This window comes from Dicentrarchus labrax, unplaced genomic scaffold (assembly GCF_905237075.1).
Source record: "Dicentrarchus labrax unplaced genomic scaffold, dlabrax2021, whole genome shotgun sequence".
Classification (NCBI taxonomy): domain Eukaryota; kingdom Metazoa; phylum Chordata; class Actinopteri; family Moronidae; genus Dicentrarchus; species Dicentrarchus labrax.
The window spans coordinates 17,129,059-17,145,677 of record NW_026136719.1 but is presented as its reverse complement, the minus strand read 5'-3'; the positions used below and the strand labels follow the sequence as shown (position 1 = coordinate 17,145,677).

Below are 16,619 nucleotides of genomic sequence, written 5' to 3'. Positions count from 1 at the left end.
AGGGTCTGCTAACACTTTCCTTTTCATGAAACTTGTGAAAGCTCTTGAAATACATTGAATTTCATTCTCTAAACAAACACAAACATCACAAGAGAAGGAACAATTGTAGATTCATATGCGCTTTATTCAGACATACCCATGTTTAAACTTTTGGGCAGAGGAATTTGTGGAGTCCATTTTGAAAGTCTCAGACAAGGAATACAAGCAAACCTGGTAAAACAGATGACTATACAAAGGACACTTAAGATATTAGAGGTGCTTGAGCTTTGTTATTATGTGGAGTATGTATTTTGTAGCCAGAATCAAGTTCTCTTCGAAGTATCTCAAAGTATATTCAAAAGTGTTTCATCCAGGTCTGCACACAACAGCAGATCACACATGATTTCCTGACCAAATACCATCCATTTACTATATGGATGACAAAACCGATTAAAATGTCTCCTTTTATTCAAACAAGAAGGACAAATGCAAATATGATCGCAAAAGTGTAAGAAATACAAAAGCAAAAAAAAAAGAAAATCATTCCTCATTGTTAACCCTGTAACTGAGACAAGATGAGTTCCCTTAATGACAGCGAGGATCAAATGGACTAACATTAATAACACACAAAACCCGCGGGCTCCACTGATGACCACAGTGAGTGAATTCCTGCACAGATCTGACAGCAGTAGAGGTCAGAGGTCATGTCATTAGACGGAAGTGCCCTCTGTAGGCGCTGGTGTCTTATTGTCGTCAGGCTTCATGGCAGGAAACAGCAACACCTCCTGTGAAAGAACCAAAACTGTCAGCTGAGGGGTTTTTTTTCTCTCTTACAGCATGAACCTATGATGCCTGACAGATGTTGGCAGCTCATGTATGTGTGCACACAGTGCAAGGAATTTACTTTCTTGACGATGTTATCTCATTAGTCCATTGTTCTTTGCATTTCTTTAATCATGTGTTCTTCTGTTGTATTTCAGTCTAAAGGTCGTGAGAGGACCACGTAGTCAAACAGTACATAATCAGGAACAAGTCGGTTCTGTTTTAATTCTTTAAGTCATTTTATAACTGCAGCTTTGCAGTTATACGATACATTTCTTGACATCATGTACCTGAATGAAATATTATACAGTTTGAAACTGAATAGTGTGAAACTGTTGGCGTCCATGTGAGTCCCTGTGTGCTCATAGGAAAACAGCTCCACAGAGCAACAAGAGGTCTACAACTTTAATCACACGGGGAATCAGATCAGAAAAATGTTCATACTGGTTGTTTGGAAGACAATAGCAAACCTATGTTGTCATTTAGATATAAGGACTTAATGCATCGATTATTAGTGCTTACTGCATTATGATTCATGTGACAGCTTTACCTTGATGTTGTTGGAGTTAGTGAGGAACATGGTGAGACGGTCAATGCCCATCCCCCAGCCAGCAGTAGGTGGCAGTCCGTATTCCAGTGCTGTGCAGAAGGTCTCATCAATGAACATGGCTTCATCGTCGCCCTCAGCTTTGGCCTGAAAAATATGCAAGTCAAATTATTAATATGTACTAATATACATGATTACATTGCATCAGAAAGGAGCATTTAGCTTTAGGAAATGGAAAAGTGTACAAATGCAAAAAAAATAGTTTAGGTTTGTATACACACCATGGCTTGCTGCTCGAAAAGCTCTCTCTGTCTAATCGGATCGTTCAACTCAGTGTAAGCATTGCAGACTTCCTTCTTCATCACAAAGAGCTCAAAACGCTCTGTTAGGCCTTTCTCTGATCTGTGCCTGTAACAATAAGGCAAGTGTCAGTATCACATTTTTAAATGATAAAGATGAGGCTAAAATGAGGCGTCTCTCACCATTTTGCTAAGGGACTCATGATTTGAGGGTGATCACAGATGAATGTGGGATTGATACAGGTGACCTCAAGGAAATCTCCAACCAGCTGTAGGGAAACAAAAGTGATTGGTAAATAAATAGAGAGAAAGCAATGAACTGTACAGCAGATGTTGATGTTCATCAATATAGCACCTTGTCAAGGAGGCGGGCAGTGGTTCTTGGTGGAGGGCATTCAACTCCTTTCTGTGCACACAGCTTGTCAAAGAATTTACGTGTCTCTGTAGACAAAAGCGTGAAAGAGAAATCAGAAATTACATATTTTTACTAACATAAACCCTAAATCTGTGAAAGAACAGATTGAGAAAGAGGCAATGTGATCTATTTAAATAGGAAATAATATAAAAGAAAGGAGGACAAAGATTTTCAGATCCACACCATCACTGTCGTAGCTATCAGTCGGAGGGAATTTGACACCCATAATCTTCTCCAGGTCGTGTGTCATGCTCACTCTTCTGAATGGTGGAGTGAAGTCAATCTCATAGGCCTGTCCCTCCGGACCATCAGGGTGATAAGTCACCTTGTATCCTCCAGTAATGTGCTTCACCATTCCTGAAACAAAGAGGAGAGGATCCACTGAGTTAAGGAGCGCAGTTTTCCTATTTGTCCACTTTTCCTGTACATCCACAGTGTGTGAGAAGTGACAAAACTGAGAAGATACTGAGAGGAAATCGAGATCTGGACAATTTATATTTGAAAATAAAATCCTGTTGTGATAATGCCACCTTCGATGACACAAATACAAAAGAATATGTTACATGTTAACAGTGTTTCCATAGAACTGTCACAGGCCAACCAGCTCATCACCAGTCCCCCTCTGGCTTCATAGTTTGATTTATTGTTAGGATGTCTGCAGTACCCTCTTATAAGGGTGTGAACAGTTTTGCTCTTGTTGCATCTTATATTGAAACCACAACATGCTGCAAAAACAAAAGTGAAACCTATACTCCATTTTGGGTTCCACAGAGATTTGTCTTTACCTTGACTTGCCTCAGAGCTAACAGGTCATGTACTGTCCCAACAAACAGGCAACCTTTTTAGTTTAGACATGGTTGAGGTTTGAGGTTCCTTCTGACAAAGGTTGAGTTTTTTGCACAATGAGAACAAGTTTGAGGGCAGGGACAGGAATGCCACCTGACAAGGTTGCTTACCTGATGGCATGCTCCACACTGGATATAAATCTTTGGTGGATAATTTAGGCATGGCAGTTTACAGGGTAGGGCTGTCAGTTTCCTTTGATAAACTGGATGTTTGCTACAAATAACTCTACCAAGACTTCCAAAAGCTTTTAGCTAATCACTGCTGGTCTTTTTTTATATTGGTAGGTTAGTTGCCTTTCCATTAACTATTTCTTAGCAAATCAAAAATGTTTATTATCAAAATCAATGATTTCCTTCCACCATTGGAACACAGTACAAAAATAAAAGTGGTCTGCCTATGGAGTTGGACAGTCAAATCCCTGACAGATGAAGAAGCAACAACCACCACTCAACCCTATAACTGACTGTGTGTTTCACTTACCTGAGAGTAGTTTCTCTGTGATCTCCATCAAGTCATGGTAATCTGCATATGCCATGTAGAATTCACAGGTGGTGAACTCTGGATTATGAGTAAGATCGATGCCTTCATTCCTGAACTGACGACCAATCTCATACACTCTGTCCATTCCCCCAACCACAAGCATCTGTGGGAAAGATATGATGTACAGTGTAAATGCTTAGACATTTGAGAAATGTAACAATAAAAAAAAGTATTTCTGCACAAAATATTCACAGGCACAATATCAAATTGATAAAACAAATTTACTAAAAAATCCCCCTCAGATTACTGGGATGGATTGCTCTTCAAAGTAATGGATTACCTTGTGGTAGAGCTCAGGTGCGATCCTCATGTACAGGTTCATATCCAGCTCATTGTGGTATGTAACAAATGGACGGGCCACTGCTCCCCCAGGAATAATGTTCATCATTGGTGTCTCAATCTGAAGTAACAAGCACGATTCAGCAAAGTGAGTTCACACAGACAATTTTTATATAGTTATTTGGAGCTTTTTGCAGTGGACAGTGACAGGACAGGGGGACAAGGAAAGGGCCACAGGTTAGATTCAAACCCATGGCTGCTGCTGCAAGGACTCTACCAAGTGAGCGATCAGGGCACCCCACCCTCATTTTAACTGTCTCAGTTGTGTTACAAACACAAAATATTAGAGAGAGCATTCTTTTATAAAATCCCTATTATAAATTAGTGTAAACAAAACTAAAGACTTTTAATTTGCTGCATGCCGTGGTCAACTTGGTATCAATGTCTCAATACACTACAGACAACAATTTTTACTGTACCTCCAAAAATCCCAGCTGGTCCAGGAAGCTGCGCAGGTATGTGATGATTTTGGAGCGAGTTATAAACTTCTGCCTCACGTAGTCATTCAGAATCAGATCCAAATAGCGTTGGCGGAATCGTGTTTCCTTTGAGAGAAAGATTGCACAGTGGTGAGAACGAATGCTTCTACATTGGTTATTGCTGTTGTTGTGACATGTGTTGTTGTCTTCAACTCATTTAGTGATTAGCAGAAGACTTCTGAACTGATGTCAAAATCACTTCTGTAAGGTTCTTCTTTCTTGGGTAACAAAAAACAGATTCATGTCTCCTCATCTGAGAGGACATTTTCTAAAAAGACCACAAATCAGGTGATGTTGCTCCAGATAAACAAGAATCTTCCTGTCAGACCTATACTTTTATGTGATCAAACTTTCTCACAGTGGACTTGTCACAGCAGGAAAAACATAAGTGTATCCTGTTACATTAATTACGGCTCTATTCCATTTAAGGCGTGCCACTAAGCCATGCAAGCATGGCAGCATGTAGAATAGAGGATACACTGACAATGTCACTGCACGTGGACTACACTCACTCCTCCTTCAGTAGCACTAACAGTCATCATCTGCCATCATGCGTTCAGTGAGGGGAAGAACAACTGAAAGCACTGCACAGCACCAACAGAGTCACAACCACATACTGTCAATGGTCGCATTGTATAGATGTGATTGTTTGAGTAGCACCATGTGAGATGGTTCTGTGCCCCTAAACGAGTGCTGTAAAGGCTAGAAAATATGTGCCGCTTAAAACAGAAATGCTCCAGCATGCGACAATGACTTCTAGCACCAGCAGCTCACCTTTAACATCTTGTTTGCTTTTTACACAAACACCGTCACACACCGTATACCCCAGTGAAATGTCAGGAAGATATGAAAAACAGATACTGAGACATGAGAACTAGTGCTTTTACTTTCTGTTTTCTAATGACACATTGCAAGTGTGGCGCTTCTCATTAACTTCAAGTGCCTAGTCATGGTTGGCATTACCTTATCCTTGAGGCCAAAGTGGAGGTGGGGCAACATGTGCAAACATGGTGATAGTAGGGTCAACTCAATGGGAATGATGCTCAACTCCCCTTTTTTGGTCTTCCCTGGGTTACCACGGACACCAATGATATCACCTCTGCGGAGTTTGTTGTTGATGGCAATAAATTCCTCCTCAGACTTGTAGTTCCTGACAGAGTAAAAGAAGATACACAGAAATCAACAAATTGTCGGAGTATACTACATAATGTTTCACAATACAAAAATGTTGTATGATGCAAGTAAGTTACATCAACCACCACAATAATGTTGGAAATGTGGGTTTGTGGCCAACTAAGGTGTCTTCGAAGCTGATGTTGAGTCTACTGACCCTTCAGCTGTTACAACCAAAACCAAAACACTCAGTAGAGTAAAGCAGGCCAACGTCAAAGTAGAGTAAAGCAGACAAATACAAATGATGTGTTAGACCTATATATAGTCATTCTATACCTTGAATTCGCCATAACTTGCAACTTGACGCCTTCACCTCGAAGGTCGTAGAAAATCAGCTTGGCACCAGAAGCCCGCTTGGCGTGGACACGGCCTGCCAATAACACATTGAGCTGAACAGGGAATCTACTGCTGGATTACAATGTACACACAAAACAGAAACCAGTTTGAGATCATAAATATATTCCTGGTACCTGACACATTGAGGACGACATCAGTCAGCTGGTCTCCAGGCTGTAGATGATTGTATTTCTCAATGAACTCTGTGAGGGACAGGTCTATATGATACTTGTGTGGATACGGGTCCTCTGCTGTGCCCTTCAGCTCCTGGATGGCCTGGGTGCGGATCTTGAAGTATTGCTATGTTAAAGGGAAACAAATGATGGTATTTATACAAAAGAGATAAAAATATTAAGAGAAAAATAAGTAATTACTAGCTTTAATAACCATAGAAGAATCTCACATTTGGGTCAAGCGTCTCCTCATCCAACGCACAAGCATTCTGCGCTCCCTGGTCATTAGTTTCCTTCTTTTGCTCCACCTGGTCTTTGACCTTGGCTTCTTTCTCAGACGCCTTCTTCTCTGCTTTCATTCGTCTCTTCAGCTCACTGATAAGAAACAAAAAGGGAAGCAAACATGACTCATAGGTGAAATATTGAAGTTTGAACTGAAATTTAATAAATGTTTTAACAGTTTAACAAAAACTTACCACACCGTACAAAAAAATAAAAATAAAAACAAAGCCACGACACAATCTACTAATAACAGAGATGCACAGCAACCAATCATGCAGAAAGGGGGAGGGGACCACATTTCCTTTGATGACAAAAGGTTGGTTGTTTTTCTCACTGGAATGGAAAAGCCACCAACCTTTTGTCACCTCTCCAACGGTTCCCGTAAATTTGAGCTGGGGCTGCAGCTGTACAAGGGGGTGCGCATTTTAACCACTGTCCCCTGACCCCAAAGGCTTGGCCCAGGTGCTGCCTGGCTGCCCTGACCAGACACAGCATACTGAGCTACCACAGTCAGCGAACACACCTGAGAAAATAAACATATATATATATATATATACACACAAAAAGAGTGTACAGCATATATAGCAATGGCTGTCTTTGGCCCATCAGACCAATGTAAACACTGTTGGGGTTAATATAACTGCTGGACTGCACCAAGACCCTCGCCTGAGGACAATAAATGAATAATAAAAAAAAGGAACCATGGTGAACTCGTTGAGAATTTCATATCAGAGAAATCTAGGTTCACTTTTACTTTTGGTTAGAAAAGGGTGTGTCACAGATAACGCCATCGTTAAACACAGAAATACATAACGTTAACTTATCGCTTTCAAATAAAGAAAGTCAAGGCGAACGAAGGACAACGACGTTAACTTTATTTAAGAATTGTTTTGACGCTTTCATGCGCCTAAAATAGAAACAAAATGCTCTGCTACAGTAAAATGCCACAATTAAATATATACCAAACGTTAACAGTAGCTAATATCTGAAATAAACAACACCGTTACCGGATCAACGTGAGGAAGACATTTCATTGGGTGTATTTTGGATTGTGTAGTTTTACTGGTTAGTAGAAAGCACTGTAGCTATTGGCTTCAGCTCACTTTCATGACTACAATTACCAGACAACCAAACGAACTGAATCCTGGGATATGAAGTCAGTTCTATATGTGGTCCGTCTCCATATGGAACCCTCACTTTGCTATCATCCTCCGACCGGATGCTACGTGCAGCAAAGCCGAAGTAAAACGGTCGTAACTGCTGAAACAACAGATTGTTCGTGGGAAATAACAACGCTTACGGGCCAGAGAGAGGCTGAAATGCGACGGAAGAAAAGAATAAGCTCACTTCTTGCTGAGTTTCCCGTCGTCCGCCGCTGTCACTTCAGCCATGTTGTAGATGCTGCGCGCTCGGAAAGATCAACGGAAGCACACGCGCCGCAAAAACGCGAGAAGTTGGTGGTGCGTTTAGGTGGCAGTCGGAAATCAGTACACCGGAAATAGAGGAGAAGAGTTACTTCGCTTAATTTACCAACAGTCGAATCTGAGTGCCACAAAAAAAAGCGACAACTGCAACATTTATCAGTAACATGTAACCCAGGCAACAGTGATGGAGGGTTCAGACTTTAACTTGACGTGTGAGAGCACAATTGACTATTTAATACTGTCTACTGGTGGAGACTAGAAGCGGACATTTCCCCCCGTGCCCTTAATGCAACGTGCCCTTTATAGAGTAGAGGGGGAGAAACATGTAGTGATCGTCCTGATGGTGGCACTATAGGAGAGGTCAGATGGTCACTAAATCCCTACTCCATCCCCAAGGACAATGAGTCATTACATTCCCAGAATTATAGCTATTATTATTAGCTTTTGACAAAACTAGAAATAGTACGTGATGACACTCTTATGAATGATAATTTATGAGGTGGGCTATCAATGTATTCAAATAAAGTCCTTAATTTCTATGTAAGACACAACTTTAAATTTCTTAACCCTAGCACTTTACTTTTATGTGTCTGTATTTTACATAGATTGCCCTAAAACTCACATATAATATTTTTTTAAATATATATTACAGATCTTTTTTTAAGCAATTCACCTAAAGGCTTTAGTCTGGGTCAAATACCAAATGGGTTTTCAAAATCACACACAACAAAATGTAATGCTACTTATTTAATTTAACACAAGAAACACATTGAAATATTTAAACAACAGAAATGTTAAAAACAGATACTGTAGCCTACGGTGGGTTGTATATCAGGATGGTAGCAGGACTAGGGAGTCAGAGGTGCATGTTGTCATGTCGCTGTTGGCATAATTGTCATAATTTGTCTAAATTAATTTGAAATAAGAACTCAAAGGCATAACATTTAAAGTATATATGTTTAATACAGATAGCAGCAAGTTTACAGAAATTTAATTGCAAGAGAATAAAAAAGTCCCAACAAAAGCCAAATATGTAGAGAGGTCCCCCTCCCCAACCGCAAGGGTGGTTATTTGACAGTTGTTCACATGGTTTGAAACAAAAAGGCAAAATGTCCCCCTTGCTATTTCCAGGGCCAAAAATTGTCTGTTTACTAGCAGATTGGTTCACTTTTGTTAGGAGTGAAGAGACTTAATTTTTACAAAAGTGTAAGCAACGGCGTATGGGAAATAATGTCAGACTCAGAATAAATTAGGGACAAATTACATTGTGCATAAATGTTTTTCAGAACTTGTAGTCCACATTGTTCCTAAATTACAGGACAAAACAAATACTCATTGCCTTTTTCCTGGTCTGAATAACAAAATGTGTGAAAATGATATAAACTAGTAACTCAGAGGCCCTGAGAGAAATCAGAAAGATTAGGAACCACTGCACCAGTAAACAGCAAGCCTGGATACAACGTAAACCTCTATATAAACCCTGTAGGCAAAAAGGTAATAAAGAAGTCTGACAAACAATTAGTGACCCTTGTCTCACCCCCCAAAAAGTATCCATGTCTGAGATTGTTGTTGAGAAGATAAATTTGCATTTTAACTGACTAAATGATTTTAAAAATCGGTTTAAGGCGGCACTCAAAGCATCAGAAAGTATTTAAACAAGCAACATAAATAACAGAAAGAACATCTACTTTGGTTTTCTACTTTGGAGAGGCTATTTAGAAAAATATATATTCAAAAACTAACAGATCTACATTTACAGTATATTAGCTGCATAGCAGTTTCAGAAAAAAGTTGCCTGCATCTACGTTGTATAACATAAATGCAATGGATACTTCAGTACAAACAAGTTAAATGAATGACAGAAATTGCACAACACATTTATCAACCACAACCTCATTTATCTGGTCTGTGTTGTTGAGCATTTAAAGTACACTTAAAGTCTTATGGCTTAAAATACTCTAATTAATGAGGACTAATCATCACTGGCAGAACCAGCGGGGTATTAAACAGGCAACAACGGTAAAACATCAATCTGGTTGCTACTACAGCATCTGCTCAAGGCACGTGTACAATACCTACTACAGTCTGAAGTGACATTTTAGGAAAAAATTTACAATTTGAACATCTGTGATAGACTCAGTTTGTTAATATTAAATTAACTGGTAATGTTAAAAGAAAACCACATCTTGTTCTATTGAAAGAAACAGAGAAAAGAGTCTGTAGCGTCTTGAGGAAATATGAGAACTTTTATCAGCAATCCCCCCATCTTTTACATACAACTTGTAGTGACTGCGTAATGAGTCACACTTTTATATATTTCTGATCTCCAGTTACATTGTAAATACACAAATGAGAAAACTGTAATTTCCAAAAAGTAATTACCTCCCCAGTATGTGTATAAAAGAACATTCTGCATCTAAGTGAGGCATTCACAGCCACACTGTATAATCACATTCAGCACTATATTCATAGTAAAAATACTGAAATTTGTTGGTTCTGTTTTGAAGGATGTTGACAGTAAAAACTGCTTGGTGCCATTCTGCCCTGCTAACTATTTGGTCAAAAAGAACTACAGGGCTGGCGGTCCACTTATAAGCCTTGAACAAACATTGATATGTACATTAAGGTGTATATTATTACATCTACACCTTCCAAAATTACAAAAGAGCAACTGTGCACAGGAATGTACATGTTATTCATAGTGTACAAAGCACTTTACTATCACATTTATCATCATCACAAGGTGCCAGTTACAGTATCAGAAGGTGTGTGTGTGTGGGGGGGGGGGGGCAAATCACATTGCTGTCATCAATATAGTTCTGAACACAACTATGACTACGGGAAACAATTTAGATAATAACCAACACACAAATAAATTAGATATGCTTCTCTGACAAGAGGCACATGTACTATACCAATAAAAAAAGATAGTCTTTCTAAACTTTGTAAAACAAACAAAAACAAATAAAATCATAAATACTCAACACTGGAAATCTTAGTTCTTCTATTTCACAAGTTGAAGAAAGCCAATCACAGATAGCTCTTTTCTCCAAAGTCAGGTTTCCTTCAGGAGTAGGGTCCCTTTAAAAACCACTCAAACTGCTCAGACTGACACATCACAAATCTTCCACAAATCACATTAGTCAAGTTTACATAATCTCCATCATAAAACATCTGTTTCTGAAGTGTATAAAATGTAACGGTGTTTATGTATTTCTAACAAACTGTACATAGAAAACAAGACAACAACTGAGGCATAAAACTGAGCTAATTATGTCATCATCAGAGACCAGCCCCTTGTTCATGCATACACTTACAGTGAAACTAAACATGACACTTTTTTTTTTGGACAAAACAACACAACAAACAAACAGAAAGAAAAGTGTGACAGCATATTTGTACAGCACATATTTAGAAGGCAAAAAAAAAAAAAAAAGCTTCTTAAAAGTTAACTTGCAAGTGAGAAAAAGAAAAGAAAATATAAGCTCACAAGCCATAAAACTGGCCTGTCATCAGGATTTAGACAAAGCAAGATTTGAGTCAAACTTTGGTCCTGAGGCCACTGGCCAACTGCAGACAAAGACATCAAGTCTTTAAAACTTGCACTTTTAAAAGAAAACATGTAAAATGGGCTCTTTTCCTGCATGTTTAATACCTTAACCTGGATGAGATGTATAATGTACAGTTGTAGCCAACAAACTATTGCTTCTCCTTAACATTCACCAAATCCATCACATTAATAAAACTGGTAAAAAAAAAGGCTCTTTTCTAGCTGGTCGAAGAATACTATTCCAGTTCATGCGTGCCTGACGCAGAATGATGCCATCAAAATGATACTAAAACACATATGATCTGACCCTTATGACAAAAATTATAATAATTATTATTATATACTTTATTACACTCTGCTCTCTCTACTGTAGATGCAGGTATTTAAATAAGAGTTATATGTCAACTGTAATTACACTATTTGAATAATGTCATGATCCACATTTTCCTCCTTTGTCCAGATCTGTAACCTGGTTTTCAGGAATAAATAATGTATTAGGTTTTGGGAATGAAGTATGATAGTTGTAACATGGCTGGCAATGAGATGCACATATTACACAATCAAACCAACAGGAGAAAGGTGGTATGTGGTAACTAAATTTAACTGTGTGATTTATGGTTTAATGGTATTGGATTTAAAGAAATTCCGAGTCTGCTCCAGTATACAAATATTGCAATGCAAACACGGGACAGTAACGACAATTTCTGATCCGCGTGCGTTCTTCACTGTAAACAATGAGGAAGAGGCGACTGATAAAAACATCACCTCTTGTGGGACTGTAATGTACCCTCGATGAGTAAAGTGGTCACAAAGAACAGCATAAAGTGCTGAATATACATAAAGTCTGCCAATATTATATGATTCTACCACCCCACTTTCTTAACAGATGCGTCTCTTTGTAATGTATTAAAGGATGAATCAGTTTGGTTTTGATGAATACAGACTAAATGTTAGCTTACCTATATTACAAAAATCTGTACACTGTGGCGGAGATGGTATCTAATATTAAAAGATGTGTTTTCACAGCTGGGGGTGACGATCTTCACTAAACAGCTGTTGGCTTAACTACAAATATTCTGTAATAAGTATTACTGTACCAAACAGGTCTAGACAAGACTAGACCCAGTTTAGCCAGGCCTTTTGTAGATAGCACATTACTTTGGTTATCTACCAACTGAGAACAGTTTCTTTATGTCATTGATGAAAGTATATTCACTTGTGGGCTGCTAATTCATTGAAATATTAAGCACCCATATATATGACTGACACTTGTTTGTGACTACACATCAGATTAGTGTAGTAAACGTTTCTGTTCATTTCTGCAGTTCTTCTACCTTTCATTTCCCTGTCTACTCTCTATCCTATCTCTCTAACCTTTCAATACACTTTCTGCACTGTTGCGTCACATGATAAATAATTTCCAGCCACGTCAACAGTGCCCACCTTCGACATCTTCGATGTATTCAACCATACGTACCACAGCCTGAACTTTCCTGCTGTACCACACTCTACCCTCCTCGCAACAAAAAAAATACAAAAGAAGTATTAAAGGGAACACTATTCATGGAAACCGCTAAACACTTTGGAGAACACTTTAGAAAACACCACGAGAACCAAAAGAGGTTGCAACATCACTGACAAGGTATCTACACAATGTACACAAAACTTCACAAGTTAAAAGAATAACAAGGCCACTTTCTGAGGAAAATTGCCAAATGCTGCTTTTCTCACAATGACAATTTGTCTGTTCTCGCCTGGACATGCATGTTTTAACAGTGGGAAGTCAGTCAGTCATAAGTTAATGCAAGACTTAAATTTTTCTTGGCCAGTTCACTCAGCCAAGAAATTCCGAACCTAATTCATAGTTCAGGCCTAGTTTGTACTTAACAATAAGATAATATCTATCATTCATGCCACACTGGGGAATAATCATGAGGACTTTTCTTTCCTAATCCCGACGAAGGCCAAATAATGCGTTAAAAGGGCAGAAAAATATTTGGTGATCAGATATAAACACATAATGTTCAGTTGGTCTCAAACTTCCCGATGCAGGGCTAATTCACAAATCTTTTACAGCATGTACTTATCAACAGACAATAATTTGACTCTGCATTTTACAATTATTCCAGATATTATGAGTAAAAAATAAAAAGACAAATCCATGAACCTGTACGAAGGCTAGTATGAACGAGTTAAGTTGCTGCCCGACTCCTGCAGGCTGACCAGCAGGTCATCAATCTTCTCCATGTTCTGAGAGGCAGACATGCTGTTCTGCACAGAGCCAGACTGAGACAGGGACTGGCTGAGCAGGGACTGGATGTGTGCGTCACTCTCTCTTTGGTTCTGACCAGACTGGCTGATGGCTATAATCTGATCCGACAGCGTGTTTCCAGGAGTGTTCATCAGCTGGCCGCATTCTGCAAGTAGGGAGCAAAAAATCCAGCATTATCAATAATGGAATGATAGAGGAGGTCTTATTATGCCACGTTTCTTTGTGCTTTTCATATGCACACATATGTTCATGTTCAAAATATTAGTGCATTTACTTCAGTACAGTGAAATGAAATGGAAGGACAATTAGCAGCACGTAAGACCTTGACATTATGTGCTGTGGGTGCACTTAGTTAATAAGCATCACCTTTATGCGGTGCAAGGACCGTTATGGAAAAACTGTCAAACTGCAGAGGGTCATCTCTCTACAGGTTTAAGGGTGTACACCTGTGTAATCATGCCCTTACCATTCTGAATCCCAAAAAGGAAGAGGCCAGATTGTTGAGGCTGGCTCGACTGATTGATGCTCCCACTGACAGCGGTCTGAAACAGAGTCCCTGGCTGCTGAACAGGGGAGGAGGTGGTCGTCTGGAGGTTTGCCACGCCGTTCTGTGAGGCAAACATGGCTGACTGGGCGAGCTCCTGAGCAGCCAGTCCCCCCTGCAGAGAGGCCATGTTAGACTGGGGCATAAAGAGGCCCACAGACTGCTCCTGCCGGTTGTTTGAGCTGCTGCCCAGCTGCATTGGCTGCTGCTCCTGAAACATGACTTGCTGTCGCGGATCAGTGGGGTTCCCTAAGGCCATGGGCTCAGAGCGGTCCTGCTGGTTTACTGTCACCATGCTGGCTTGGGAAAAGAGCAGAGAGCGGTTTTGGGGTTCTTGGGAAACTAGACTGTTGCTGGTCAGCGGTGGCATCTGGCCCTGGCTGCTGAACAGGAGGCTGGAGGCCTGGTCCGGAGAGGACAGGGGGTTGTTGCAGAACAGCAGGCCAGCTTGCTGTTGCTGCTGCTGGCCTGGAGAGAGTGTGTTTGCTGATGGATGTGGGGAGATGTTCTGAAACAGGGAAGCCTGCTGGGCTGGCTGCGTGTGGGGTTGAGGCTGGGAGGGCTGCTGCTGCTCCATGGGGGTTCTCTGCTGGATGGGGGAGAGCTGGGTCTGAGCTTGAAATACTGATTGTGGTTCAGGGGCAGGAGTTTGTAGAGCACTGAGGAAGGCCAGCTGCTGCTGCTGCTGCTGTTGTTGCTGCTGCTGCTGTTGAGCACTGGTGGTAGTTAGCTGAGAGGGCAGAGACGTCTGAGGGAGGAAAAGTCCAGGGGTCGAGGGCTGTTGGTCTGGAGACTGTAGTACTGTCATGGTGTTTTGGAAGAGAGCGGCCTGGACCTGCTCCTGAGAGGCTTTCTGAAACAATCCCCCCTGTGGATCTTGTGTTTCAGCCAAAGAATTGGGATTGTGGAACATAGGTGGTGAAGGGTGTGAGGGTGTCTGCTGGAGGAAATTGGTCTGAATAGAGAGCAGGTCACTCGCCTGCTGAAAGAGCGCTGCTTGTTGCTGCTGTTGCTGCTGCTGCTGTTGCTGCTGTTGGAAAAGATTCCCCTGGTTTGGCACCACTCCTTGTGACGGGCCCTGCTGTTCTGCGTTCTTGCCCTGAGAGGCATCCTGAAACATGCCACACTGCATCTGAATCTGTGACTGAAAGAGCTGCTGCTGTAAATTCTCCAAAACCTGCTGTTGTTGCTGCTGCTGAAGCTGCTGTTGCTGAATTTGTTGCTGTTGTTGTTGTTGTTGCTGCTGCTGAATTTGCTGTTTTTGGATCTGTTGTTGGTGCTGGATGTGTTGTTGCTGCTGTTTGGCCATTGAGTTATCAGACTGAAGTGGTAAGTTACAGTACCCTTTGGCTTTAAGTTGCCTTACTGCCTCTTCTAGCTGGGCCACTTCGTCTGGGGGGAACAGCGGCAGTTGCTGCTGTTGAGGTGCAGGTTCTCCACATAGCCTCCCCACGGCCCCAGAGCCACTGCCGGGCCTCTCCTGCCCGAGGCCCTCTCTGGGTTCCAGGAGGAACTGCTGTGTGCTTTGCTGAAGCAGAGAGTCGTCAGGCACAGAGAAGGAGCTGGTGGCTGCAATGTCTTGCTTCTGGATAGTGCTTAAAGGCTCTGTGTTGGTAAAAACAGAAGCCTGGCCTTTGTCAGGGTCACCTGCAGGCTGAGACAGGTTGTTGGAAAAGGGTCTGTTTTTATTTAGATGGCCTGCAGTCATATCTGTGTTCTGCTGGGCTGGACACAAGTCATCAGTCTGCTGAAAACAAACAATAGAAGATAAAAGATGTGCTTTTAGATACTGTCAAAACTGTCCACTACTCTTTTAGGCAAGTGCTGTAAACAAGTAAAGTATGAACTAAATAGAATTTTACTGAACAGTTATGTAATTTGTAATATCATATTACTTAAATCCAATCTTAATATTTTTCCCTATTTACAAGTTATTAATTGGGCTTTTTATGAGGTTACAGATCAATACATCACCTTAAATACACCAGAAGACTGGAGGTTGCTGGTGACCTCCATTGGAGTGACATCTTCTCTCTTTACTAAAGGCAACATTGAAGGCATCAAGGCACCATCTAGAACTGTAGGAGTAAGACCAAGAGACATATTAAGTCTTATTCAAAGACAAGGCAGTCCATTGTGACTTAAAAATGACTGTGTCCAGTTAGTTGTAGAATAGTTACGAAAGGGAAAATAACCTTTAATTTGTTCATCAAATGAACAAGTCTTCACTGGAGATGGCATCTCTTTCTTCACTGGAACATCATTTTTTGCTGCAAGGTTGAAAAAAACCCAAAACAATTAATGTACTTGTATCTCTATGAGCTCCCAAAAGGAAAATCCATGTAAATATACAGCATAATAATACGTTTTTTAGGAAAGCTGCTAAATGTGGTGCACAGGACTGTAAAAGAGCTGATGAAGGACTGTCCTGAATGTGGATGAACCTGGATTCTTGTGTTAAGATATAGGCTGCATATTGTGCTCTTGAAATATATTTCTAATGATTGCTAATATGTGCTCTGATCCTATTGAACTGTGGGTGGCAGTGTTCTCAAGTGATACAGCTGTGGTGCCAGGCAGTAAATCAAAAAAGTAGTTT

At 40.5% G+C, this 16,619-nt stretch overlaps 2 protein-coding genes across 7 annotated transcripts in view; both read right to left on the bottom strand.

The window, feature by feature from the left end:
• Positions 1–103: 103 nt before the first annotated feature.
• Positions 104–7,715, bottom strand: kars1 (lysyl-tRNA synthetase 1). 3 transcript variants are annotated; one of them, XM_051379663.1, is made up of 15 exons: positions 7,578–7,687; positions 6,586–6,753; positions 6,179–6,323; positions 5,910–6,075; positions 5,716–5,809; positions 5,230–5,416; positions 4,207–4,332; positions 3,729–3,848; positions 3,389–3,551; positions 2,246–2,419; positions 2,003–2,088; positions 1,831–1,916; positions 1,630–1,756; positions 1,352–1,495; positions 104–764 (listed from the first exon to the last, which is right to left on the bottom strand). In XM_051379663.1, exons 2-15 carry the CDS (start codon positions 6,723–6,725, stop codon positions 690–692), a joined length of 1,833 nt encoding a protein of 610 aa, XP_051235623.1. In that variant the 5' UTR covers positions 6,726–6,753; positions 7,578–7,687; the 3' UTR covers positions 104–689. The 3 variants fall into 3 exon arrangements, with proteins under 3 accessions (XP_051235623.1, XP_051235625.1, XP_051235624.1); XM_051379665.1 differs by lacking the exon at positions 6,586–6,753 and having other exon boundaries at positions 7,578–7,715; XM_051379664.1 differs by lacking the exons at positions 6,586–6,753; positions 7,578–7,687 and adding an exon at positions 6,425–6,558.
• An 882-nt stretch (positions 7,716–8,597) lies between these two features.
• nfat5b (nuclear factor of activated T cells 5b) overlaps positions 8,598–16,619 on the bottom strand; it is a 34,961-nt gene continuing 26,939 nt past the window's right edge. For 3 of the 4 annotated variants that reach the window (XM_051378992.1, XM_051378994.1, XM_051378995.1), the window contains exons 10-13: positions 16,216–16,290; positions 15,995–16,098; positions 13,943–15,767; positions 8,598–13,621 (exon numbers count right to left, since the gene is read on the bottom strand). In XM_051378992.1, coding sequence (XP_051234952.1) covers positions 13,383–13,621; positions 13,943–15,767; positions 15,995–16,098; positions 16,216–16,290 — 2,243 coding nt within the window. In that variant the 3' untranslated portion in view covers positions 8,598–13,382. The remainder of the gene's footprint in view (positions 13,622–13,942; positions 15,768–15,994; positions 16,099–16,215; positions 16,291–16,619) is intronic. The other variant, XM_051378993.1, reaches the window with a different exon arrangement.

What these genes read in the sequence shown, in the direction of transcription:
- kars1 (XM_051379663.1), bottom strand. Translation starts at nt 6,725, where the DNA reads ATGCTGTGTCTGGTCAGGGCAGCCAGGCAGCACCTGGGCCAAGCCTTT. An exon ending in TGATAGCTACGACAGTGATG is followed by an intron (nt 2,089 to 2,245) that starts GTGTGGATCTGA and finishes TTTTGTCTACAG; the next exon opens with AGACACGTAAATTCTTTGAC. An exon ending in CTGCCCGCCTCCTTGACAAG is followed by an intron (nt 1,917 to 2,002) that starts GTGCTATATTGA and finishes GTTTCCCTACAG; the next exon opens with CTGGTTGGAGATTTCCTTGA.